Source organism: Sparus aurata, chromosome 4 (assembly GCF_900880675.1).
Source record: "Sparus aurata chromosome 4, fSpaAur1.1, whole genome shotgun sequence".
In the NCBI taxonomy this organism is placed as follows: Eukaryota; Metazoa; Chordata; class Actinopteri; order Spariformes; family Sparidae; genus Sparus; species Sparus aurata.
In genome coordinates, this window is record NC_044190.1 from 27,012,659 (window position 1) to 27,040,658 (window position 28,000).

Below are 28,000 nucleotides of genomic sequence, written 5' to 3' on the forward strand. Positions count from 1 at the left end.
AAATTATTAGAATATGTGAATCATTATGAAAATAGAAAAATGTAATGACTTTTAATTGTAAATATGTCCGCAAACGTTACATGTGACATCTTTTTGCTGTTTGTCAATGGCTTTTATGTTAAATTACTTACTTATTACTGTCTCTAAATGTAATCATTGCAATGAAGTTTTAATAAGTTCTCAGAGCTCTCTTACATGTTTTGAATGTTCACTTTAATTGTTTCTGTCTTCAGCAACTCATCATTGTACAAAAGCTCCTGAACAGAAGGGAACAATCTTATGAAACATCCAAATTTAAGTAATAAAACCTTTTGATAATATATAATCTTCATCACTGGATACAATCCAAGCACTACCAAAGCATCTTGTATGATTTCATGAAACTATTAATTGGGGATACTATTTTGACGATGAAATATATCCTGTCACAAGTTCTGCCAACGTCATACTCATTCAGCATTGTGTCACTGAATCGACCTGCAGAGCATCTTCAGAAACGGTTTGTATCGTGGTCAGCTGTGCGAGAAAAGAGAGGTTGTCTGACATGATGAACTCTCTCAAAATGCAAAAAAAGATGGATGATGTAGATAAAAAGAAACATTTTCTAACTCTCCAGCTGCTGTCATCAGCAACCCTCTCTCTGGTTCCTATTTTTAGACCGTTTGTCGTTGTTAAGCACCTTTTAAACTGTCCTTCAGCATAAAATGTGAACTTGGTATAAACCTGCCTGGAACCCAAAACAAAAGAAAGATGAAAATTGCACAAAACTCGGTGATAATCACTGAAAAATTAATATAGAAAAGTTTGAAATTGTTAAAAACGTTTAACTAAACTGTTATTGCCCTTTTAGTGCACAGAAAATACAGCAGAAAGCCCAAAGAAATGGTAATGATAATCTAAACTTTTTGTTGTGCTTTTTCAGTGAAAGTCTATATACGCCTGTAAATCATTGAAAATATCAGTAATTCACAGTTTTATACGATGTTAAAGCCCCACATCAGCACCTACAGCTGGTTTTCTCAGAGTGTCTTTACATTGTAAAAAAACATAATTGTGTACTGATGCATTTGAGACAGCCTCAGTCTGTTTCACCTTATTATTCTTCGGCTTTTTATCCTTGATTTCCATCTTCTTCTCAATCAAAAGGCTGAATGATAAAAGGGAAAAAACTTTTTTCTAATTATATGGAATTGAAGCTTATTTAGCTGCTGAAAGGGACCTTGTAGTGCCACAGCAGCCCCTTAAATTTGCCAAAGAAGGAGCAGTGCTGATGAGGTGAGAAACAGAGAATGCCTAAAACAAACTGCAGAGGGGCTTCAGCAAAACAGCCAGGGGCTTAAGATATATTAAATTACCATGATTGGGACTTAAGGCATGGTTAAAGCCTGTTTGAGAGGCTGGGGAGCCTCAAAGCAGAGCTATTCATGTCTGGGGAGCTGGGTCAATAGGTTGGGGAAGTTCACAGGACCTGATTCTATTCTTATGCAAACGTGGAGTACAAGACCTAAAGCTCAGTGAGTTGGAAGATATAAATGACGGGACAATCATCTGCAGCCCTCCACAGACACAAACCTGGTCTACAGCTGCCTGCTCGTCATTCATGGGGCAGGGCCCCGACGTCTGAGATCTCTCTGGACGTCTCACTTCCCACTTCAACAGAGAAACATACATGATGAGGTTACTGAGTGACACAGTTTGTCACATTTGAACAAGTATGAAATCCAGCTTGTCTCATGGAAAATGCTGCCCATAGTTCTGTGTGAAATATGGGACGTCAGGGTGAGTATTAGGTTATTTGTGTGTAATAACAGCGCATAAAAATCACGCTTTGTTCTCTGCAGAACAGCCCCGAAAATTAATTTCTCAGCTTCTGGTGAGTAATGCGACCTCCAGTGACTCCGACCACAATAGACAACATCTATCTCTATCTGCTGAGGAGAATTAATGGCTGAATACACAGTGAGTGCTGTGAGAGAGAACACCTGCAGCCGGCAGCTCACGAGTTCCTCCAGTCAGCTCGCTCCGACACCAGCTTCACAAGCATCACTCTCGTCTCTGCAGATCATTTTTTATACGAAATGAGAAGGAATGATTCATGCATTGTGATTGTGAATGATTCATGTGATCAAATATGGACAAAGTGTGTTGTTGGACTTGTTATTCCCAAACTACAGGCTTTAATATGCTGCTATAATATGCAGCCTCCACTCCTCACTCAGAACATTTTGGATCCCAGTTAGCCTTTAAGAACATCAGGGAGGTCCAACGCTGATGTGTCTTGATCCGGTCCGGTTTGTTCAAGTCCATGTTTAATGGTGTTAAGGTCAGGGCTCCATGGAGGCCGTTCAAGTTCATGCACACCAAAAACTCTTTGGTTCTCTCTTTATTCATTGTGATATTGAAACAGCGCAGGACCTTTCAAAGACTGCTGTCACAAGGTTAGAAGCTGTTTGAAACATATATCTTCTCTGACTGGAACTAACAGACTAAACCATTAACAGGGGTTCAACAGGTCAGGGGTAGAACACTTACGTCTGATAACAGAAGATTGCATTGACTGAAAAATGTTGATATTTTTGTTAGATGTAATACACAAACATTAATAAATGTTGCTTTATATTATAAAGAAATTCTCATGGTGAGTACACACATTTACTTATCACTTTACCAAACTTAAGTTAATAGTTATTTGACTGTTAACATCAGTGAAATGCTTTATAAGCCACCCATTAAACAATTGCAAAGGTTTATGAACATTAGTCGTAACTTTGTAGCGGCTTTGTAATCACAGTATTTATCAACCATTCACAAATGATGTTAAACATCAGTTTAAATGATTCCTTGAGCAATTTTTTGTTAACCATCAACCTGAATTTGATCAACTATAAATAAACCTTTTATTAATCATTATTATTATGAAGGGTCACCCATTAATGTATGCGATCATGTAAAAGAACTGATGGCCTGTTCGTACCTCATTGCAAATTCATTTCAATGACACGTACTGTGTGTTTATGTTTATAACGTTTATTCTTATTTCTTTGGTGTGTATTGGTTGTGATGATACTGCCTGTAAACCCCTCTGTGAGCCCTTTGGAGACGATTAAAACATTCTAATCAGTAAATATTAAGTAAATAAATATGAGATGAAGAAAGACTGAAAAACTGAGCATGACCTTTGGCTCCTCTAAAAGGCCCTGGGGACACGTTCACACCACTTTACCCACAAATCAATTCTTTCCCCAAAGACATAAAATGCTCCATCAGGGTGTTTGAACACAGGCCTACCTCCTACGTGACTATTGACGGACTATTGAAAAGCTTCTGATAGTTTAACACAGTGTGCGGACACATGGGAGGAAGACGCACTTGTCCATCGGCTTGTGCCGGGTCAAGTTGAGTCCCAGGAGAGTGAAAGGTCAGGACCCCCGGTCTGTCCTGCAGCAGGTTGGGGCTCTCCGGACACGATGTCTTCACAATGCCATGGACGGTTTACTGCCGACTCAGACAGGCTTCATGGAGTCTCCGTGTGTGAGTGAGATTCCTGTCATGTTATTAAAGCAACAGTTGGTTCATATTTCATCACTTTAACTCCTAATTAGGCTTATGCTGTTTATTTCTGCATTATTTAGAATCCATTTTATAATTTATCAAATTAGAATTTGAAGTCAGTGCGAAAAAAACTTTAAAATCAGCCACGTTTGAGTAAAGACATTTAACATTTAACTGTCGCTTTGTTGTGATATTTGCTAACTTTATTGTCCTCCTGTTCACCTGTTCATGGGTTCATTTAATTTATTTGTATTATCAAAAAACAGAGAGCTGTCTCCTTATGTCTTCCACAATAGTCTGGCGTTTGTCAAAAAAGTAGCACAGGCCTGCGGAGATTTAAAACAGTGCTGCGTTGCAAACAATGTGCAGCTGTCATCGATTCGATGTGTCTTCATGCACGTTTTCAACCATGGTGTGCTGCCTCTGTCCAAGGTCCTGACGGAAACCAGCCCTTATGAACTGTTTGAACCTGGTAAATAATAACACACTAATATTCCTCCAACATTCATTTTATTAAGCAAATGCAAAAACACATTTTGTTTCAAATGCCTTTTAAACAACTCACAAATAATCAACCAAAAAAACAATATTATTTTGGCAGGAGCAAATCAAAGGTCAAAATGCTCCACGTTTTCTAAAAGAGAGAGAGAGAGAAAAAGGTATAGCCAAAAACTTTTTTTTATTACATATATTCCTTTTAAAAACCTGCTGTTTTAATGCAAAAGGTCAGTGTCAGGACATCAGTCACTTTTATTTCTATAGCCCAAAATCACAATCACATTGCCTCAGTGGGTTTTACAATCTGTACAATCTGCTCTGTCCACAGACCCTCAATTCAAGTAAGAAGAAAACCAGACAAAATACTTAGCATGTAGCAGGGAAGACCTCAGGAAGAGTCACAGAGGTCAAAGAGTATACTCATTACATTGACAGAATATCTGATACAACTAGATCATATCAAATATAAGTGAAGAATGTGGAACCAGGATGACTGAGCAGGCCAAGGCGTCTCAAAGTGATGCGCTGGCCACACGACTTCCTCTCCACATGTGATATCATTTTAAACTGCAAGTAACATCTGAAGCCTACGTGGCAGACGACACTTTCACTGCTGCTCCAGTGATTATCAGCCACTTTCACACTGATAGAAGCTCCTGAGATCCTCCAGAGCAGGGTGGCATCAGCTTCATCCTAGTCCTGATCTGGAAAAAAGACAAAAAAAAACATGAGAAATAAAAATGAGCTCTGCGACTGAACATTTCCATTGTGTGCAGGTAGAGCCAGATAAAAGGGCTCTGACTCCATTTACACTTTTCTTTAACTGGTTGCATCATCTCTGTAGTGAAGTTCAGGGGGCAGCTCGATCCGTCCTGCAGCCATGCCGCTGCCAGATTCACCAAATTATATTTAAAGAGGCTCCTGGACAATTTAATCCCACTGGGAGACATGCTAAGACCCTTTCTTTGCCAATTTTCACCCTCTCTCTTATTCAAGCCTCCTCTTTCTTCCTGCAGCTCCACAATGCAGGATCGTGCTTTACTGAATTTTTTTTTCCATGTTCTCTCATATCTTTTCTCAGTATGGCTGCCACCCCCCAAAACCCCTCAGACAGCATGCAGTTTATGCAAATGACGAGCCTTTCATTCTCAGGTTGAATGAGACCTCAACAAAATCTCTTCCCTCTCTCTCTCTCTCTCTCGCTCTCTCACACACACACACACGATTTAAGAATGTACTCAGGCATCATTGTTTTTTTTTTATTTCAGTGTTTGTTTTTTAATTTGAAATCCTTTACATGATTGCACAACCCTAGGTGGGCGTAATGAGGTGGAGCCCGTAGAGGAGAGGAATTTGAGGAAGTGTGTGTGTGTGTGTGTGTGTGTGTGTGTGTGTGTGTGTGTGTGGGGGGGGGGGGGGTGGGGGGGGGGGGGGGGATTGCAGGTGAAAAGTGATGTTGCCTGAATGCAAGGATGTACACAAAAAGTTAGGAGTTTGGTTGTGGAGTAAGAGAGAGGCTTGGGGATAATGAATGTGAAATTTTGTGGTGTTCCCAGGGTCTGGGTGGTGTTTGAAAGGCCTGAGGGGGGGATGCAGTTGCAAAGGGGAGGGCGGGGGGTGGGAGTGCCCCTGTGCCCAGCTGTTGGGGGGAACCTGTCTCTCTCTCTCTCCCTCTCTGACAGGCTGTCCTTTTCACCAGCACATAGCCAGGCCGTCCAGCCTGCTGCCATAACAACACCACAGCCCCTCTGTCATAGTAACGCCATGCAGTAGCTACAGAGCACCGGGGGCAGAGGGAGGGAGGAGTTCATGGGGGAGGAACGGCAGAAGTGAATGAGGAGTCGAGACGTTTCTACCCCTGTGAACTTGAACTTGACTGACAGTCTGAACGACTGGCGGGGGTGAATGGAAATCCACTCCTCAGAGACTTTGTTCTCTGGTTTGGTTCCCAAGAATCTCTTCGACGTTCGAAAAATCTGCTGCGTAAGTCGTGTTGTTATCAAACATAACTTATTATCAACACGGGTTTAGCTAGTCTGGGGACACTTTAAACCAAGATTAGGTCATTAAAATTTTCTAGAAGAAATGCCTTTCTTTAGTTGTTGTTTTTTTTTTTCAAACAATGTGTGAAATAAAAACATACGCAAATTAAATTTAAATTTTAATAAATGATTCTTAAAATGAAATAATGAAATAAACCAAATAATTAACCCACTGATTACCCTATGACTAATGATAATAATAATGACAATAATAAAAAGAAATAATAATATCTTATCAATATATATTATATATCATTACACATCTTACACTGTGTAGTCAAGTGTCGTCTACTTTATATATTCACGGCTTACAAAACATTCTACAAGACATTTGTGCTACAGCTCAATATGCCTAATATTTTTCAACGCTCTGTGTTTATCTCCATCTTTATGCCTCGGGTTGTGACATCACTGAAGCGCTTGTTTTCTCGGGCCTAAAGCCGCTGAATGGCGACTGGTCCACATCAGGGGTCTTAGCTGCTCAGACCCACTCGACCATGGGAAAAAAGGAGCTGTGAAAGGTCCCCTGTCGCTGTTACAAAGCCAAGAACAAGCCATGGCAGGATAATCGTGTGTATCCCCAGATTAAGACGGGATCGCAGCTGTGGGAGGGAGAGGAGGCTGCAGGGGATGTAAAACACACAACCTCCCACCTTCAGGAGAGCTCACAGCCGGTCCTGCTCCACACAGGTTCTGGTTCTGGTCGACCAGGACAGACATGCCTGTCTCAGAGATATCCACAATTATTGTCATACAGTATATGAATGTATCTTGGATTTTAAGAGATTTCTAGGATCTAGGATTTGCAGTGTTGAGCAATTTTAAAGGTCCAATTTGTAAGAAAGTTGATTTTAAAGTCTGATTCCCAACTGGTTAAATACTGTTTCCTTAGGATTGTAGGTCGGGTCAGCTGTCTTCTCAAATGTCATTATTAATTTTTCCAGCTTGCTTTCAAGAGACAGCAGAAACATTCCCATATCAAGAATAACCAAGTTAAAATGTACATTAACTGTTAAGGTTTTGGTCCTGTGTCGCTCCTAAGTTCGATGGATAACAACTTATCTATAGCACGTTTTATTTCTATTTAATTAACATTTTTGTTTGCTCGTGTCCAGGTTCCATGTTCTATAGAATCTGTGTCTTCCATTTTGGTTCTGGTTTGTGAGCATTTGGACAAGGGTTGGTTGTTTATGACCAAACCAAACATTAGGGACGATTACATCTTCGAGAATCGTTCAGACTTGGCTGAAAACTGTGTTCCACTGAGTCCCCTCTGGTAATATCAATCAAGTACGAAACACATCTGACACAATGGCCACAGTCTCTTTCATTAACATTAGCTCTGGCATGAGACCACACGCTCAGAGAGAGAGAGAGAGAGAGAGAGAGAGAGAGAGAGAGAGAGAGAGAGAGAGAGAGAGAGAGAGAGAGTCACTCACAGACATAAAGAGGCAGCAAGACAAAGGGACAACTTTTCCAGGAGACACTCTCATGGCTGCAGCGTTAATGCAGGCATCTGCCACTGTCTGGTCGGACGCGACATTCCCACCTCACTGCCCGGGGTTTACTGCAGCGGACCTCTCACACGCACAATGTTGGGGAGAAGAAGTGGCGGACCTTTGTCAAATGCCCCCTTTTCACAAAGCGGCCATTGTGGAGCGGAGCCAGGATCAGAATGATAATGTGGACCCCGACTACTGTTTACCAACAGGGTCTCCTGCAGCTGCAGTGCACAGCAGCGACCTGCAGCCTCTCAGAGGGCTGCACTGTGCTGCTGCATCCTCACAGCGCTTCACATGTGAGCAGCTCACTGTGTGTTCGTCTGCTACGTCTCTTTAATCGAACCACGTCTCCTATTTTCGAAAGATCCTTTAATTATGTAAGAAATCATTCATAACTTACAACATGGACTACTAAAGATCGTATTTCTCCTCAAGGGGTTCAACTATTAGAATTAAAGTATATTCATTTGAAAATACAATATTAAGCCTTCTGTATATACATGAATCATTATTTTCAGAAACTAAATGTTTAAATCTCCTGTGGTTGTTTTCAGTTATACAAGAATGATTTTTTGATCAAGTTTACAAAACACACACACACACACACACACACACACACACACACAGAGGGAGGGAGAGAGAGAGAGAGAAATGTTTGAATCTTAGAATAAAATGCGTTTTTAATCGAGCTAATGATGCTGATTTACACATGTGCTCTCGTATAGTATGTCGCTGTATGAGCTCATATTATCTGTCAGCTTCACACCTGCCCCTCCCCCCCTACAGCCGCTGGTCTAATTACAGCCTGGTGTCTAATAAAGGAACAGTTCCCCCTTTTATTTCTCGAGACGCGGTTTCAACTGTTAAAAAATCAACACTTGTCGTTGTTGTGGGGAGAAAACAACAACATTTAAACAGAGATTGTTGCATAAAAGTCAGGGGGCGGTGTGGAAGACAACAGGTCAACAGTCAGATTATATAATACTGTGGAGTGTTTTGTGAGAACACTGTTCTCACTGTTTTTAGCCTCATCAACAAAGGTCTCTCTGCATCTCTTTATTGTCTTAAATGACATAAGAACAAAAAGTCGACTAAGATCATGTCCATGGAGATTTTGGGGAAACCCATTCAAACATTTAAGCCCACACAAATTGAAAAAATGATAAAGGATTTTGTATTTCCCCGCAAATCTGCGACAGTTTTTAAATATATTTTCCTTTAAATTTCAAAATAAAAATGAACAACAAACAAATTATGATACAAATTTTGGTGGGTTTGTTGCCAGAGGAGACACAAGATTTCAATATTTTCTGAAACCTGCTTTTATTAATCCAAATATGGATATTTTATAGGCTAACCTAGTAATGTGTATTTACTTAAAGGCACTGCATATTTCCTCCTGCTTTAACTGAGGCCTCTACAGCCCCTGCATCCTAAAAGGACAAGTTCATGTCTCATTAGAAAACGTTTTAAAAATCTTCCTTGCTGTTAGAATTCAACCATAAATGCTAACATGTGAATCTCCTCCCTGTGTAACATAAACACAGACCTCGGTGTTGTCGTGCACGCTGGTGCTGCTGCGCCTTTAAATACTCTCTCTGCTCCCTCGTTTCTATGCAATTATGTTAATATGCAGAGCTTGTCTGGCTCCTATTCATTATCGGCTGGAGTTGCGTGATTGTTTCCTTTATTTCCCATCTTTGTAAGGCCACTCTCGGATTTTTTTTTTTTTTTTTTTGCAGGCCTGCTTTCATCCCACAGCGATGGTCTGGGCAGAGAGACCAACAGAGAGCGCTCATGTTGGATAAAGACTTTCCTGCGAGAAAGCGTTTTCTGTTTGCATCACGTTGTCATGTGAGCTTCAACGCTGCGGATGAAACAGCAGTAACTGGCGTTCCATCCCCGAGGCGGGGTTTGTCAAATAATCCAGGTTATTTACCTCTTTTTCTTTATATTTAATTAATTATATTGAAGTGTGTGTCCACATGAGACAATAAGGGCCGTTATTGGAACTCAGTTAAAGCCTGATTGTCCCTGTGTGACATCACTGCATCTCTGTTCAGCAACATCAGGGACAGAAACAAAAAGAGCGATTTGTTTGTACTGTACACAGCAGAGTGTGCAGGCAGTGAAGGCGAGGAGGAAACACGGACTGATTGAAAGGGAAGGTTATTATTGTTATTTTATTTCACTACGATAAATCTGTATTAATCAGCCCTTCAGTTCTGCTAAATGCTTTTTGTCTCTCGAGCCTTTCATTTTACTTTTTTTTTTTTCTATCTAATGAAAAAAAAACATTATTGCTGTTTTTCCACCTCTCTGTGCTTTGATACAGATTATATTTAAGATCTTATTTTATTTACTCATTTTTTAAATAAAGATAACTGTAAATCTATTCCACATAACAAATGATAACAGACTGAATAATACATTTACAGACTGGAGGCCTGTTATTGTTGTTGCTGTTGTTGTTGTTTTGGCCTTTAATTCTCTGCCAGAAAGACGAGGACTCTATCAGACAGAAGCTTCATATGAGGGCCTTATTTAAGGCCCAAGAAGGCACATCCGTCCACTATATGTTTAAGTAATAGACATTTACTCCAATATTGTATATAAATGTAAGATGACAGTATTCTGGACTATTTACCAGAAATATTCCTTTTGTGGGGGTTTTTTGTAAATGAAACAAACACAAAAGCATCAGATAACACACTGTGGTTTATCTAATTCATTATTTATCTATTTATTTCCTGTTTTTTTATTTAAGTGCCCGATCCTTCTCCGTTAAAATCATATATCCATTTATTTTTTTCTTTTCATGTGAAGTCTGTCAGAAGGGGTGACTGCAGTTTTTTTAAAATCACCTCACAATGTTCAGAGTTTGGAAGAAACACACGTGGCTGATAAGACATCTATGAATGTATTTAACCATTTATTTTTTCATTGGTCATGCTTGTTTTTAAATCTGACAGGCAACAATAATTGTATCTTGTAGAATCTGAATCAGGGTTTTAATTTTAGAGGTAGTTTTCTTTTTTTCTTTTTTTTAAAGAGCTGTCTGATTTATTTTACATCAAAGGTTAAGTGCAGCTACGAGGTGTTGTTGTAAACTCAACATAACTAATTGGACTAACGGGACTCTCTGCCTGATTATTTCCCCTCTCTTGACATTAGTGGAGTGTCAGGTGTGCAGGAATGTTCCAGCAGCTTTAATGTGGCCAAATGTCACAAGATTATCCTTCGCCGAATCACTCATTTACTCGCTCACTGTTCAATTACAGTAGCAGTTAGATGTACACTGACTCATTGACTGGCCTTTAAAAAGGGCTCAGTAATGTGACCTCGCTCATTAACTTCATCTTGACCACACGACGAGCGGAGACGTGCGGTGTGAGATTAAAGACGGGGAAGGCTTAAAGAGGGACCGATCAGGCTCTGATAGCTAACGATGGAGCGATTAACGTGGCCCTGCTACATGCCAACACAACCATTTTACAGAGGCAGCGGGGAGACTCCGTCAAGATGGCTTCCTTATAGACAACATGATGTCCTGGCAGGGAAGGAGGCTGAGCTCTAACCTGCACAGTCCGACATGTGTCTTCACCGCAGGGGGAAAAGAAAAAAGGCCTTTATCATAGAGGGAAGATGTCACAGTGGTGGACATTTACATTCAGGAAAATTCCTTTATCTTTATTTGCATTTGTTGTTTTTGTTTTGTTTTCAGGATATAACTGTGTGACTGTGCATCAGACACTGACTGAAAAAAAACATTAATCTATTGTGTCATTCAAATGAAATGATGGTTTTTGTTTGATTCAAAAATTAAAGAATTATCACAATAATAATTATCTCTTTTAACACTAGAAAACAGGGGTGTTGTGGTTATTTTGAGCATTGAGCTGAGAAGACACAAGCTTTCTTTTCTTGCTTTTCTTGTGCTGTAAGTGTTTCGGTCTTATATTTTAATTTATGTTAATAGGCAGGACTCGGGAAGCAATGTGAGGCTGTCTGTGTTTGTTATTTAACAGCTGAAATAGTGGGTGGGCACAACAATTGCTTTATCTTTTTTGTTTGTTTGTTTGTGGTGCAGTAAAAATCTAATTCAAGTAAAAAGGAGTAATTTCCCGCACACACTTTCTACCTCTTCAATGATGGATTCATTTAAAAAAAAATGTTGAGTCACAAAGACCCGTTTTAAAATCTTGAGGCGGGCTGTCAATCGGTTAGTTATAAATCTTGGCTATAAGGAGTAGTGGGACATTCAGTGTGATATAATTATTCTAAGACATTTAAGATAAAATAAACATGTTAGGAATTTTGCAGATAAAAAGCCTAATTAACATTTCAATTTAGAGTTTTTCCTGGCAGTAGGAGAAATAAGCAGTTCACTTCAAAGTATTAAATTGTTTTAGTTTTCTTCTACAGAGACTTTAGTAAGGGGACAAGTCCACATCAGGAACGGTGTGTGTGTGTGTGTGTGTGTGTGTGTGTGTGTGTGTGTGTGTGTGTGTGTGTGTGTGTGTGAAGGAAGTGTAGGACAGCAACAAAAGGGACCACTTTTGATTTTTTGTTTAACTTTGAAAACTAATCTCTCTCTCTCTCTTTCTCTATTAAAACAAAATATTCTCTTTTGTCTGAATAATTATTCCCATTTTCTCTTTGGTCAGGGATGACGAAAAAAAAAAAAAACCTCTGCAAAGTTATTTCTGTATGTTTGTTATAAGAGAGATCTCACGTGGAGAAGGAAACTGTACATATTATCATGTCAGAAAAAAAGGTTTGGGGCCTTGGTGTAGGTTAGGGCTGATTAAACATGAGACGTGTGTTAATTATTGATATTTGAAAGACTCAATGAGAGCCCAACTTTAACCAACCTTCAGAGGAATGAGACATTCCCTGTATCAGGAGATACAGGAGACATGGAGACAATTTCAAAGTGTGCACAGAAACTTAAAATAGAAATATGAATGCATTTTTGATCTACGTTTGTCCATCTCATTGTGACGAAGGCTGCGACTGAAGATTATTTTCATTATTGATCATTCTCATTCAAAATATGTGAGAAAATAGCACAGCATGACTCCCTCCCGACCCCCCCCCCCCCCCAATAGAACAATATATTGTATGAACTTGTATGTTTGTATTGTTAGCGCTTCTATCATAGCACTTATGCACTTAAACAATCTTTGACAAATAGCAGTTACGATCCTCAGATGAGGGCTTGACAATTGTTTCTTTATTTCTTTTACTCCATCGACAGTAATATGTCGTGGTTTCTCTCTTGTGACAAATGTGCTTATTGTAAGTCGCTTTGGACAAAAGCATCCGCTAAATGCCCTTAATGTAAATGTAAATGTAAAATGGAGATAAAATGCCCAAAACATTTTTCCTAAAGCCCAAGATTAATGTTAACAAAATGCTTATTTTGTCCAAAAACACAAAGATATTCAATTAAGCAGCAAATTCTCCAAAATGAAGGCCTACAAGTTACCATTAATCAGTTGAAAAAGGTTGCATGGTTTTCTGATCATTGACTAAATCAAATGAATCCCCATCAGCTTTTATTTTCATTTTCAGATGAACAAACGTCTCATAACGTCATAACCTACCTGAAAAGACATCGTGTCCTTCTGCGAGTGTGTTTTTCTTTCTGTTGAATCGCACGAATGCAGGAAGTTGAAGGTTTGGAGGTCATTCCTACTTTCGGTTATCTAGCTTTATGATGGATGATTAACACTCATACAGCTAGATAACCAAAGACAGGAACAGGCTCCGCTGTTTGCAGCAAAAGTGTAAGTCTGCAGCTTCCTGGAGACAAAGAAAGTTATCATGGAGTTAATGCAGGTTTAATCACAGGCTTCATTTAGCACAGCGGGGGCCTCAACTGGAGATTTCGACATTAACCTTAAAATTTCTTCCAGAGCCATTCCACGACTGAACCAGTTGTTAAAGCTTTCAAATCAAACGTGAGTAGTTTTTCCATGAAACACACAGTTGTAACTTTTGAAATGCTGCAGATGATCTCTGTCAAACACACAGCAGATACAAGTCTACACCGTAAAATATAACATTAAAAAAAAGAAAGGTAACTGAGGACACCGATCACCAAGATCATTACAAGTAAAGTAATTAAAATTTTAAGTCATAACATTTTTTAGATTAAATAATTTAATACTTAATACTATTTTTTTTTTTTTGGTAATGCTGTTATCAGTTTTCTGACTTTGTGGAAGTAAAATTCATTTGACATTTTTCAGCGTATGCTCACCAATTATAGTTCAATCCAAAATACAGTGGACTAACTGAACAAACTAATTAAGTATGATTTATAAAAACAGTGAGACAGTGTAACAAACTGTACAGTGTATGAAGCAGCTCTGTTAGCATTTTACATCCCTCATGAAAACCCCCCCTGCTCTGAGAAAAGAATCAGGCTTTAACATTTCCATTAACTCACACGTGATATTTTCTCATAAACCTCATCGACCCTAAAGAATCTGCTGAACAGTTTCTGTGGAGCTTCTAAGTGTACACACTCAGGCTGACCTACAGGCCTCGGTGCTCAGGCCTTGTAACGTCTACAATTTCATCTTAGCTGTGACATAAACTTCATTATGATGTCGTCCCTCAGTGAAATAAAGAATACTGGAAATTAAAGTTAATTTACGTGTTGTTGCTTTTCAAGAGATCAGCCAATAATTCTTAAAAAATGCAACATAACTGTATAATTGTATTTATATCACAATCTATAGTTTAATATAATAACCTCATGATGAACTCACGCCTTTCTTTTTCAGTGCGTCTGACGTCAGTTGTTATAATTGGGGAGTAAGAGCACTGACAAGGCATGCGTCACTTTCTTTGTATATCAACTCTCACACGTATTGCTACAAATTAGCGCAGCGTTTTTATCAATTAACGTTTCAAAAGCACGGGAGTCTCGAGACTTAGTGTTTGTGGTGTGTTTTCAGACAAGCAGGATGCGTTCAGACACCTTCCCTGCAGGTGTGAAGCTCTTTTATTGACCAGAGAACAGGCCTGTACACTGACGGTGCATGTGTGTCTGTGTGTGTGTGTGTGTCACACAGGTCACACCAGAGGTTATAGATTTTACCACATGAGCCATTTTAATGCGAGAAATGTGGAATATGAACGCAAACAAGGCGCAAATGTGGCAAACTGTGACTTTATCCGAGGCGTGTGGCTTTGACAATGAACCCCGCGTGAAACATTACACTTGAATTTGACACGTTTAAACAAACACCAGCCTGTCTGTAATGTGCTGCTCCTCAAACATGTCTAACACGGTAGGCCTGAGAATGAGACGCTCTCGTGCACACGTGCCCGTAGTAGATGAAATTAGTGGAAAACTAATCAAGAGCATAAATAAATAAAAAAAATTTAAAACAACACTCACCTCCACGTCGTGTGAGACGCCTGATGATGAAAACATCCACATGTGGTGCTGAGGACGGCGGGCAGCGTCACGCGGGCTCCAGATGTGCAGGAGTTTTTTCCGTGGCAGCCTCGCGCTGACGAACAGGTGAGCGCGTGGATCGGATCGATAAATCCCACACCGCGCCTCGAGGCTGTGGATCAGAAATCCTCTGTGTGTTTGTATCCGTGATCAGGATCCAGCAGGTCCGCTGTATGCTCTCCCTTCAGACGAGCAGAGGTGTGTGTGAGTGTGTGTGTGTGTGTGTGTGATGGCCTCTCATCCGCAGTGCGTGTGTGTGTGTGTGTGTGTGTGTTTTCCTTTAGTCCGAGCTCGTGAGGATGTGCTGTGCCCCCTGACAGAGCCTCCAATGATCTCCTCTCACCTCGTCTCTGCCTTTTTCTCCAAACGCTTCCTCCCACCCGGCGGCGCTGACGTCACACGGACGACAAGTTTGCTGTCAACCAATCGGATGTGTCCTCCCCGTGTGTGTATGTGCCAGTTTTTTTTTGGGGGGGGGGGGGGGCAGTGGCGCGGGCACACAAATCACCGATGCAACGTTTTAAATTCGGTTTCTACAACAAATAGGAGCTTTTTCCTCATCAATAATTTAATTAGTTTGAATTGATTTAGCATGTTGTCATGACACAATGTGATGGTTTTATGTCATCAAATTGTTCAAGTTGTTTCTTTTTAACTCAGAGGAGGAAATAATTTGTTTAAAAGGAAATCAGGCAAAATTTAATGAACCAACTTTGATAAAGAGAAATATGTGATCGGCTGTCAATCATCTGTTCCCAAATACTTAAAGCCACTATGATGATTTAAAAAAATGTCTGACTCTGGTGCCCCCCCGTGGTAGTAAACTGTGGCAGACTACAATGCTAACTAATAGTAATAATACTAACTAATAGTCATTTTTAGCCTTTAGCTCAGACTGAAGTGTCGTTGAGATTAAAAAGCCAGGCGGACCAGATGTATGAAGTGTTTGTCATACATCTGGTCCGCCTGTCTTTTCAATCTCAACGACACAGTTCAAGCCAAAGACAAAGAGCAAAGTACTGAGTGATGAAATGTCTAAAAAATCATCAATACACATCCACTAATGTTTTGCTTCCAAGTAGCCTGGTTTAGAATAACAGCAGGTCCTACCTAGTTATACGTGGTCTTCACCCTTTTTCACTGGCTTATCTATATTTAACAGCACATGACAACCATTGATTGATGTGCATTATAGCCCCTTAGCCAGAAATGTGTAACAGGTCACTCTGTGCTTGTGGTGTGTGAGTGATGTTCCCACGCCTGGCAAGATAGAGACATCATTGTAGCTTTGCTCCACAACACCACTAGAGGGGACACAACCCAAAAGTCATTTTAGAAATAAAACAAACTACAGCCTCGTGAAACAACACATTTTCTTATTATACACTGTCAAACCTGTTATCTGCCAAACAAAGGGAATACTGATTTAAAAAACACAAGACTAGGAAGGACCACGCCCATTTTCAAACTTGGTCTTTATTTTCATAGAAGTTATACGCTTTTTTCTGATGGCACGGTTTTGACACTGTTGCATCGGCAAACTTTGAACTTGGCCCTCATTTAAAACTGAACTACACTCCTGTATAGTTTCATCACTACATCTCACACAGTTGTGATGTTCTGTCCGCAGATGTACATATAACCGCCTGGCGAGGAGCTCAAAACTGTTTCCGTGTTAGTTCCTATCCCACATTTTGCCACAATTACACTCACACATTCATTCATTCACCCTCCAAGACCCGCCGTGTTTTGGAGCTATGATGCAAAGAACTGATGTTGGATCAAGCCATTATTAGATTATCTATTGCAAAACCTTTTTTATTCCATTAGAGCTATTATTTTTCCCATTTATGGTTCCCACTGAGCTCAATTCAATGAAGTTATTACTCCTTTATTTCTGCTCTGTCCAAAATCTGAAATAACACTTGAATGACCTCTTAGTCTTTTTTTGTTCAAAGACAATATATACAGTATATACAGTATATATATATATATATATATATATATATATATATATTATATATATATATATATATATATATATATATATATATATATATATATATATATTCTTTCAAACAAGAATCCAAGTTTCATCTTAGAGAAAACAACTGTTGCTTTGACCTTCATGGAGATGAGTCAGAAACATGACAGACTCGTGGGAAACACTGGGGATATATCGCCCTCTGCTGCTCAGATCGTGTCCACACTCCAACCTCACAAACGCAACATCCTCTGAACTCCTCTGCAGGGAGATGACCACAGTTCAACAATCTCCTGTCTTGTCTTTTTTTGTTTCACCTGTATGTTACAGGACACACATCACATGTTGAACTCCTACTCATGAAATAAAGAACCAGGTTTATTTGGGGTAAGGATTCAGATGACAACAATTGATATTTTAATTTAATGTAGAGCAGAGAGCCAAAGATACAGAATGTAAAATCAGACAGTTATCTCCATAGATAATAGAACTATTATCACTGTGTCCTCTATTGGGGGATACTCGTGCAGTATGTTTTGAAACTATAAACAGTATAATTTAATGTTAAATTATGGTATAATCCTCACTGGGAGTCAACAAGGTAACTGGGCTACATGTGTCTTCTGTTGTGTGTATATTTGTTTGAATTTGGGGAAAATTGTCATAATTCAAAGTCTGCCGAATTAGCTTTAAGCAGTTCCTCATTGCATTTTATCCATTTATTTACAGACAACGATCACTGGATGGCTTTGATACTGAGGAAAACTTAAAAACATCACGATTGTCAATTAAGTTCTGTCACAATGAAAGTCTTGTTGAATGATTTCTTAGCAAATGTAGGGTTGTTAATGGCATGCCATTTAAGAAAGGGATCTACTCTGGAAGTATAAGTGATAATGTTGACCCTTTAAGTAAGTCAGAATTAAAAAATGCATGTTTTTGATGTCCCAGGTATAATTATTCATCATCTCTTCAGATTAAAAGGTATACTGCTTGAAATGAAGAGTGTCTGCCATCATTACCTTTTTCTTTTATCTCTTTTGTGTTTCCTTCCTAGAAGAGGACTCCAATAATCAGCTGCAGCCTCCACCCTTACAGTTCTAATGACAGCTGCACTTAAACCTTCACCAAGCCAACACTAGTGTGGTATTTTACAGCAGATTTTAAGCGTAATTTACATCAACTGTGATAACATCCAACCTGACCATCGATTTCAAGAGGATAACGAGACAATGGAAGTAATAAGAGCTTCATGTAAACATTTTCTGAAAAGCTTTAATTTGAAAAAAACTAAACAAAATAAAAAGTGGAGACCCAGATGGAAGACAAAAACATTTTAATATAAAATACTGTAGTAGGTCAAGACACTACATGATTATTGAGTAAGAGAATCTCATTCTGTATTGATGCAAATGATTCACCGCTTACTGACTTTCCTGGTTGGTAAGACCATATTCCTACCAGCTAATGTATGATGGAAACGTAAACTTTAGTAAAAGTGCTTCATACAAAAATCAGTGGGTGGCTTTGTTCATTAAAAACTTTATATACAAGTACAAAAATTGAAACGAGAGACAGATAATACAGAAAAATATTTTAGAAACCACAGTAAAAGAAAATCGATGTCAAATGTCTGAAGTGACACAAAACACTGATTTTCAGACAGGATTCTTTCGCACATCAATGAATGCATTGTTTGAAGTCAGTGGTCCGACGTTGAGGCTGGAGCGGCGCGACTCTCTGCGAGACTTAACCACAGGCAGGCCGCCCCAGGGACCCACACCAGTTTGAACTACACGGTTAACAGGAGCATCCCCAGCCGCTGGGAGCCACAGCTCTTCCATGACAGCGGGTTCCTCCGTGGGGAGAGAAGAGCGCCTCCATGTGGACGGGAGAGGGGTGTTCACCAGCTCGCGCATTTCCTCCCTGGATCTAGAAGGGTTCGCAGACTGACCCATCAATCTGCCCCCTGGGCTGTCCTCAGAGCAGCGGGGCAGCTTCTCCATGCTGCCGATGCCTGCTGGTTTACCTTCAGAGGCCACAACTGAAAGACACACACCAGACTTGAGTGCTACTACTCTGAGCCTTTTGAATGTCGACACAGACATCCTGACAGCTCTGAGGGCAAAATAGATTATCAAAGAAATGAGATGTCTGACCCTCTATACATCTCTGAAATACCTTTTCTAATCTGTAACAAACTCAACTGAAAAGAACCGGTGTGCTTAGTGAAAATTAACCTACTGACATAATTTTATTCCATTCAACATTAGTGTAAAATTTTGTGACAATCAGCATTTGAATTATTGGATTATAGGCTAAAAACAACTTTAACCTTTTACTTCCCAATTCTCATCAATTCCTCCTTGAGTCTAAGTGGACTGGAAAAAAAAGGGTTCCTGAGATACTGCATTTAATAAGAGCATACAGACGGATGTACAACCTGGAAACATCACACAACCAGCAAGTGTCGACACTGGCCTGGAGGCATAACAGTGTTTACCAAACGGAAAGTATAGCTTAATAACACAGATATCTGAAGCTCTCTTGCTGCAGGCTGTAGACATAATGATTACCATAATTATAGATATCATAAGCAACAAACACTTTGATCTAATAATACCATTTACCTTTAGTATGCTCCTTTGGTTGGTTGGCTGAACCACAGAGCTCCCTAAGTTTGTTGCTCAGTTCCACATTTGCCGCCTTGTAGTGGCTCAGCTCCTTGCTGAGGTTATGGATCCATCCCTCATAGTGCCGCTGCCTTCCTGCCAGGCCCTCGTCTATTTGCTCTGTGGAGGACATTTAAAGGTAAGTAGAAGACGAGCGTTCAGAAATGACTAGTAACTTTACATGACTTTCTGCACTTCAATCCAATTTATATTCTCCTTGTAAACCTAAAGTATATCCATGACAATGATATACAAATGATCGAGCAATTCATTTTAAATGGTGCTAGAAAATAAACACGTGCAGGAAATATTCGTTTCGAGGAGATAACAAATTGGCTTCTTCCTGAAAAGTCCAAGTGAGCCGCACCTCGACACTGCTGCAATAAAAGCTGTACACTCCTCTCATGCTCTTTCTGCTGTTGTGTGAGCCGGCGATCTGTGTCGAGCTGTGTGCGATCGAGGGCGTTCTCCAACCACTGCACCAGCCTCTGCTGATCATCCAACTGCATCTCCAGCTCAGCTAGGGCAAGTTGTAGCTTACGCTCCTCCTCACGCAGAGACACCACCTACGGGAGACATTTACATATATTCTCTTCAGCATAAATATTGCAGAGATTAGCCAAAAGGAGTAGGTGAGAACACAGATGAAAAATGCAGAATCTCAGGTTCTGTGCTGCACAGACCTTGTCAAAGTATTTGCACAGCAGAGCTCTGGTCTCAGAGGCAGACAGGTAACTGAGTTTGGCCATTAGGTTCATCTCCCACTGCGACAGCATACTGGCAGATGCCCTCAGCTGTCTCTGCCTCTGAGTGATGGCCTCATTCTTGTACTCAATGGCTGCATCCAGAGCCTCGATCGCCTCGTCAAACTGGAACAGTGTTCGCTCCTCCTAGAAACATCAGAGAGAAGAGGTGGGCTTCATGAGAATTCTATTATATACATTTAAGTTCATATTGTTGCCATGTGAGAGCTTAATAAATGTTTGCAGCACAGCAACACTTTATTACTAACAAAATGTGCTCTTTCTCTGCCACACAATTAAAAATATGTCTGTCTGACCTCAGGTGAGAGCAGGTTACCCTGCCGCAGCTTATCGTCCAGCTCCACTCTTTGTTTAAGCAGTGAGTCTTTCTCTTGACGCAGGTTAGAGATCTCTTGGCGGATCTGTTGTGAGTCTTGAGCACTGCCGCTGCGAAGAAGCCCGTTCCTCTCACTTAGCTCTTGCTCAAGTGTCTCAATACGGCCTGTAAGTGTCACCAGGTCTTTACTCAAGGCCTAAAGGAAATTAAAGAAAATACTTTTTAGTATTTGCCAGTTTCCCATGTCACCTTATTTAATTGTTTGTGGTTGTTAATACCTGACTGGAGCGGAGTCTCTTTGTCTCCAGGCCGCTGCGTTCTTGTAGCAGAGCTTCTTTCTTGGCCAGGATTTCCTCTCTTTTAGTGAGTTCTCCTTCCAGATCTTCCAGTCCTCTCCTCTGTTCCAGTACCCGCTCCATTTCCTCATCCAGCCAGCGTTTTTGTTCCTCAATCTTCTGCTCAAAGCCAGCCATAAAGTGGCATCATGCAAATAAACAGAGACACGCAGACTGAAGTGACAGGGGAGTGACAAGCAAAATTTAAACATCTCTTGAAAAAAAAATGCTGCATTTAAGATCAAACTATCATTTAATACATTTTCTTCCAGGGTTTACAGCCAGTTTGTTTTCTATGGATTCAAAGTTTTTGTCCCACCTGTTGCTCTTCTAGTGAGATGACAGAGCCATTACTGCCGCTGCGTCTCTGCCTCTGGAAGGCAGCGATCTCCTCTGTTTTTATTCTCAGGATCTTTTGCTGCTGCTCATTCTTTATCTCGAGCTCCTACGGAAGCAATGGAAGAAAGGAAGATGGGTCAATTAGAGGACCAATATTAAACACAGCGATCTTTCCCTTAAAGAAATAACATTAATTTGGCATACAGTATAATCAAAATAAAGAATGTTTTATCACTTTTCAGGTTAGACTGCTGAACGTGTACACTGGAGTAGTATTTGAATCCATTTAGACACAAACTATCACTAAACACATTGAGCCCCCTCTGCTGGATTGGCCTGAGGTACCTTGACTCTGTGAGTTCTTCGTTGCATTTCTGTCTCTAGACGTCGTTTCTGCTGACTTTCCTGGCGTAGACGCTTCTGCAGCTGCTCCTGTTGCTGCCTCATATTCTGAACACTTCGCTCCAGCTCTGACACTCGACGTTCACTCTGGGCAGGAAGGTTAGCGAGTCGAGCGGTATCCCTCTGACGTTGACTGAGAACCTAATATGAAAAACACATTTTGCTTTAGCTCAAATGTGCAGAACCAGGACCACACAGAAGCATACTTAAAAGAATGTGTTTCGTATCTTAGCTGGTTTTGTATTTTGGATGCAAATCAACATCACTCAAACTGTAATTGTTTGTTGCGTGTGTATTCTATAAAGGTGTGAAAGTCAAACCTGAACTTTGCTTTGAGCTGCAGCTATCTTCCTGCGACACTCCTGTGCTCTGGTCTTGTCTGTTGTGCTGATATCTCTCTCTTGCCTCTCTAGATCCTGCAGCTGCCGCTGGGCCTCCTGCAGCTCCTGTCGAGCCTGCACAGCTTCGCTCTCCAGGGCCGTGATCTTATGGCTGTACTCCTTGTTCAGGGCCTGAGCATCCTTACCTAAAAAAAACATCCCCCACAAACAACTGTTTCCCAAAAACACATAGAAGAGAACCTCAATTTTGGGAAAGTCGCTGAGATTGAAATTTCTACCTGTTTTGACCAGCTCCTTGATAAGTTCTTCCTTCATGCGGATGGTGACAGACAGCTCCCGGATCTTCTGCGTTGCCTGATGAAGTCCCCACTCCGAAACGCCTTCAAAACTTTTTAGACTGTCACGCACAGATGCCTCCCCGGTACTGGTGTGGGCTACACACAGATTTTAGAGAGGACACAAGAGGTCAGCAGGATGGTATGATGAAGAAGGTGACCGGGTTTCAGAGAAATGCCAAGGTTCAAGTCTTCATGTGTGATATTCCTTAACTAACACAGATCAGTGCTACCTGTTTCACTCTCACCCTCCACTTGGGCATATAGCAGGCGTAAAATGAATCTTGGATAACAGAAGAGAGACTAAAACCCCGGCAAAAACATTTTTACAAGCCTGGCGTTACTCTGACTCTACGGGATCAACGTATTAACATCTGATTGCAAAAGGAGCAAACGCAAGGCAAGAATAAATGAATTGTGATCCCATATGTGGCCAGTCTCTTACTTTCTGAGCAAAAATAATTAATCTAACATTTCTCAAACGTGGAAATGGACATGCTCTGTTCACCTAAGGACTGCATGCCTAAACATCAGCAGATCAATGTTGTGTGGTGAGATGCACTGAAAAGTTCCCCACAAACATACGGTGCAACACAAGAGAGGACACATGTGGATCAAGAGGTTCCCAACAGATTTTAAGCATGTGAAATATCTAAGAGAAAAAATATCACAACTTTGGTTGCATATCACTTTTGCTGTGTAACTGAAAGTGTGATTGTTTTTTTGTTTTTTAAATTTGATTTTAGATTTTGTGAATATGTACCATGTATAGAAAAGGTCACATAAACAATGTTATGAACATTTCAGTCCCAGTGGATCCTTAAACCTTAACTTACATAGGTACAAGTAAGGTTGTTTTACTTACATGCTTTTCTGGCTAAAGCTGGATGCTGGTATGGTTCATGCAGCTGAGATATGAGCCCTCTACCACCGACAGCTGGTCCTCCTGACAGCATATCCCTCTTGGTCCACGTCAGGTTTACCTGCCTTTTTACACATAACACGAGCACATGTGAAATTATATTAACACTCCCTCATGTTTGCATTATTTTATATCATCAACATTCAATTTAAATAATGTTTTGCTAAAAGCTATGATTTTCATAAACACAACATACTTGCGTCGCTCCCGGCTGAGGTTGAAATGACCGCCCTCGTCTTCTGTGTCCTGCATTTCTTCTCCTCCTAGGAAGTCCTGCTCCTCACAGAGGCTACCATCCTGATCACCACAAGGCCCATTTCCAAAGTAGCCCACTGGACTGACCTGCAACAACAAACACAAATCCATAGCCAGGGCCAGATTTAATGGGAAGATTTAACACTCACGTTTTGATATTTGGTAACAAACACAATGACTTAACTGCCGCTTGATTATCATTATCCTCATATTAGTTAGGTATATATATTAGCAAAAATAAAAAAAATTATAATTAAAATGTGGTATTCATAGACAATTGGTTAGTCAGGTATTTTCACTAAAAGTTAAGCGGACGTTAAGTTTGTTAAAAATACATTTTTACATATTACCTGTCTGTATGTGCCTCCATTCTGACTGTGCTGCATGGAGCCCATGGGGGCCGTGTGAGGCCGTGATCTCAGGTTAAGTCCCAGTCCCGTCAGCCCTTGAGTGGACAGATGACACTGCATCTCTGCTATCAAGTCCTGTTGCTCCTGCAGCTTATCGCTCTGAGACAATCAAATAAGAAACACATCACATGAGGCAATATGAAAATCAGTGTAATTTGATGCTGTTAGCCTGGATTGGGGAATCATCATACTGCTCCTAAAATGTCTCATATAATGCAGCTAAGCTAGGTTAACCCTGCTGTGACCAGGCATTTAAACATAATCAATGTGGCATGCCATGACTAAGCTGTGACACACTGCACTTCAGTCAAAATAATATTAGGATTCCACTGCATTTCACCTGCTGCTTGTATTGCTCCATAGCGTCCTCCAGAGCAGCCAAAAAGTCTGTGTTTTCTCCCTCCAACCGCTGGATTTGCGCCTGAAGCTGGGCGATACTTTCATCTTTCTCTCTTTCATGCTCATGGCTCCAACTCTCCTCTGCAGCCTCTGGATCCTGGGTAACACATTTATAAACATTACAGTGCTGGACATCTACAATTCCTGATATTTGACTAAAACATTTGCTTTACTTTGGATTGTGAATGAAACACACCTGGTTCCTTACAGAAGGCCTTCCTCTCCTTAACGCGACGTTGTCCTCAGTGGAGCTGTTCTCAATACCGCTGTCTGGTCCTGAAGCAGTGGTCAGTCCGCTACGTTCCTCTTCCACCGAGCACAGCCACTCTTTTGCTCTCAGACTCTGTTCTGCCGTCAGAGCCCCTTCACTCTGCAGCTCCCGCAGCAACCTGTTAGTAATAGAAGATTTTGGAGGAAGGAATCACAATGTTTCTTTAATCAAAAAACACATCTCACAATCAGAATGTGTGACAAATTAAAATATTACGCGGACTTAATTGAACTATCATGATCGTCTGCTCTGACCTGTAAGCAGTGTCAGTGCAAGTCCTGTAGTGGGCACTCTGCACCTGCAGTCTGCTTATCTCTCCCTCTCCAAGTCGAGGCCTCCTGTTAGGATCAGCGTGAGAAATGATGCGGGTCTCTGAACGCTGGCGGTTTTCGAGTGCTCTGCGAAGGGCCTTGATCTGTTGCTCAAGCCCTTCCACTCGATCCGGCTCTCGCTTGCAGTTGACTGTCGCCCGGTTTTGAATGTTTCTGGCCCTTGTGGCATAGTTTAGTGTATTCAGACTCTCATCAAAGTCTGAGGAGGATGGGCTGATGCAGGCAATCATCAGTGTTTTTGAATTTCCACCCAAAGAGTCTTTTAGGATCCTAGATGGAAAAATAGGATTATATAAATTCAACCAAAATTATATTTTACACCAATTTCTGTTCCGTATGTTAAAATATCTCATGAACTTATTAAAAATGTACCTTGTGATTTTAGAATCTCTGTATGGTATGTGAGAGCCTTTCCTCTTGGGGTCCCCCAGGGCCCCGATAACATTTCCCAGAGCCAAAAGGCCGCTGTTAATCTGGATACTTTCTTTCAGTCTCTCTCCAGTGTTCCCCGTCCTTAAGATGCGCTCAGACCCTGCCAGGTCAACAAAGTGGAACTTGGAAGACAACATTTGTGGTCCAGAACTTGTAGCAGTACCATAGAGGCGAGAGCTTCCTCTGCGCTGGTCCATATACACAGTAAAAATGGTGTGCGAGCGGCTGGAGTTTGGATTCATCTGGGTTGCACCAGTGTGTCGGGCTGTGTTTCCTGACTCCAGTAAACTCAAAACCTCGTCAAGACCCTCCACTTCACACTCCTTTACCCCACACAGAACTATGAGATTACACAGACAAAAACATAAAATCTGGATGAGTGCATGAAGTAAAATGCTGCATAACATTTTATAGCATAACCACAGAAACATGCTTAATACCAATGTTGCCTTTATCCTCCCGGATGTGGATGTCCTTGCTGGCTGTCTCCACCTCCAGTAAGTCCTTGAAATCCTCTTTGTAGACCTCCAGATACGAGATCCGCACAGAGAAGTCTGTGAGGTCATTTTCATCCAGCAGCTTGAAGATATCTGCAACAGACCTGGGGATGATGCCCTGCTCCTCATCTGTAAAGGAGCCTACAAACACAGTTAAAATATTCAGAATTCAGAGACATTGTCAACAGAGCTGACAATAATAATCAAAGAGTAAAATAAAAGAAAATATATAACAAATAACTTACAAATATTAGCTTCTCCAATGGTGTACGTCTTGCCGGAGCCTGTCTGCCCATAGGCGAAGACAGTAGCGTTGAAGCCTTGAAAGAAGGCATCTATGAGTGGCTGGACTGACACAGAATAAACCTCCTCTTGACAGCAAGTTTCTTCAAATAGGTAGTCGCAAAGAAAGTGCCGGTCGTGTCCCAGTGTAACCCGACACAGCTCAGAGTCTACAGTGATGCAGCTCTCGTGGCAGTGTAGAAGCTCTTTAGGCAGCAGGGGACGCACTCGAACAGCTACCTGCACTGCAGAATAATCCCCTCTGCCTTGGCCACCGGGCACTTTGGGAGACATTTCTGCCGCACGGCAGGAGCCGTTATGCTATGTAAGGATCATCTTTGGGCCACTAGAGGGGATAGAAATCATCAGTCACCAAAGGTTGTTTTACAACATCTCGTGCCGTCTGGCTGAAGGATGTAATATTGCTATAAGTAAGAATGTGTGTGAACCAAGCAAGCAGCTCAAACAGGTATGTTTTGGCCAGATATGCAACAATTGCTATGAGAGCACCAAAACGTCACTTTCAGCTACAGCAGAGGAGGTTGATATCAATAAAAATGCATAGTTTGATTACACAACATCAATACTTAACATACGACTATTCTGACAAGTTTTGTGAGAAACTATTTACAGATAAAATAGCCAGAAAAGGAATGTCTCACTTTGGCTGATGCAGCAAATTAAAAAAGGTATTCAAAGTACTTTATCAACTTATTCCCATATAGTTCGGCCTGCTCACTGATGTGCACCCATGTCAACATGTCCTATTATAAGAGATAAGAATAAAGCTACCTCTGTATAATGATATGGCAAAATCTCTGACAGATGAGCAATTCATACCATCTCACACTATACAGTGTTTTGTCATATTGTTCTGCCTTGGACGACAATATGTAATGCTTCACCTTGCACTCGCCTGTAAGGGAGTTAAGACTTTATGATGTGTTGAGGGATGCAGCATATATTGATCTGTGTGCAACAACACTATGAAACTTACTTAAAGTAACGTGAGACAACGTGGATCAAACGTAGAGCTACGACAGTCTTTAAATTTTGGGAAAGCAGTGCCACAACTTTGAATTCACAGGTTAACATTAAAAGGCTTACATTGTTAGTATAGCTAGATAACTTAGCATTTTTAAAAACCCCATGTTAGCGCTGAGTGGAGTTAACTGTTAGCGAGGTTAGCTAGCATCTGTTTAACAAAGTTAACAAGACCGTTATACGTGTGAAAAACACACCAGTCGTCTTTCTCTAAAACTTCTAAAGAAGCGTCCCAACTTCACCCACCAACGTCGTTTTATTCGCCTGTTGTGCTAGATTAAGTTCAGCTAAGCTAAAGTTAGCCAGTTAGCCAGCAGTGCGGACAACAAAATCAAAACATGAGGATGAGGCTGGATGTTTAAGAGGCGCTGCAACTTGTTCCCGTAGGAAAAGACTGTCGTCAAACTACATGCAGTGACTGGGTAAGTTCGTTTAACCACTAATAGTTGACATAACTTACTTAAACGAAGCAGAAGTTACACCAGGGGTTGAGGATAACACTGGAGTGTTTTTAGGAGAATGGAAGTTGAGGAGGGAGCCGAGGGGAGGAGCCCGAGGGAAGCCTGGGCTCAGTGCGGGGATCAGCGCAGGGCTCCG

General features: G+C 40.8%; 1 protein-coding gene and 1 long non-coding RNA gene across 2 annotated transcripts; both read right to left on the reverse strand.

Annotated features, from left to right (window-relative positions):
• Positions 1–4,045: 4,045 nt before the first annotated feature.
• LOC115580810 (uncharacterized) lies at positions 4,046–15,392 on the reverse strand. Its single transcript, XR_003983932.1, has 3 exons — positions 15,012–15,392; positions 13,204–13,402; positions 4,046–4,754 (listed from the first exon to the last, which is right to left on the reverse strand). It is a non-coding gene; the product is annotated as an uncharacterized LOC115580810 (long non-coding RNA).
• Positions 15,393–18,374: 2,982 nt separating this feature from the next.
• Positions 18,375–28,000, reverse strand: kif7 (kinesin family member 7). The gene is made up of 20 exons (XM_030415537.1): positions 27,864–28,000; positions 26,323–26,705; positions 26,021–26,218; positions 25,521–25,920; positions 25,071–25,418; positions 24,742–24,934; positions 24,487–24,642; positions 24,087–24,245; positions 23,678–23,823; positions 23,425–23,546; positions 22,503–22,658; positions 22,204–22,409; positions 21,827–22,024; positions 21,462–21,587; positions 21,086–21,262; positions 20,788–21,003; positions 20,411–20,617; positions 20,095–20,293; positions 19,686–19,847; positions 18,375–19,099 (listed from the first exon to the last, which is right to left on the reverse strand). The coding sequence occupies exons 2-20, from the start codon at positions 26,651–26,653 to the stop codon at positions 18,714–18,716; spliced, it is 4,086 nt and encodes a 1,361-aa protein (XP_030271397.1). The 5' UTR covers positions 26,654–26,705; positions 27,864–28,000; the 3' UTR covers positions 18,375–18,713.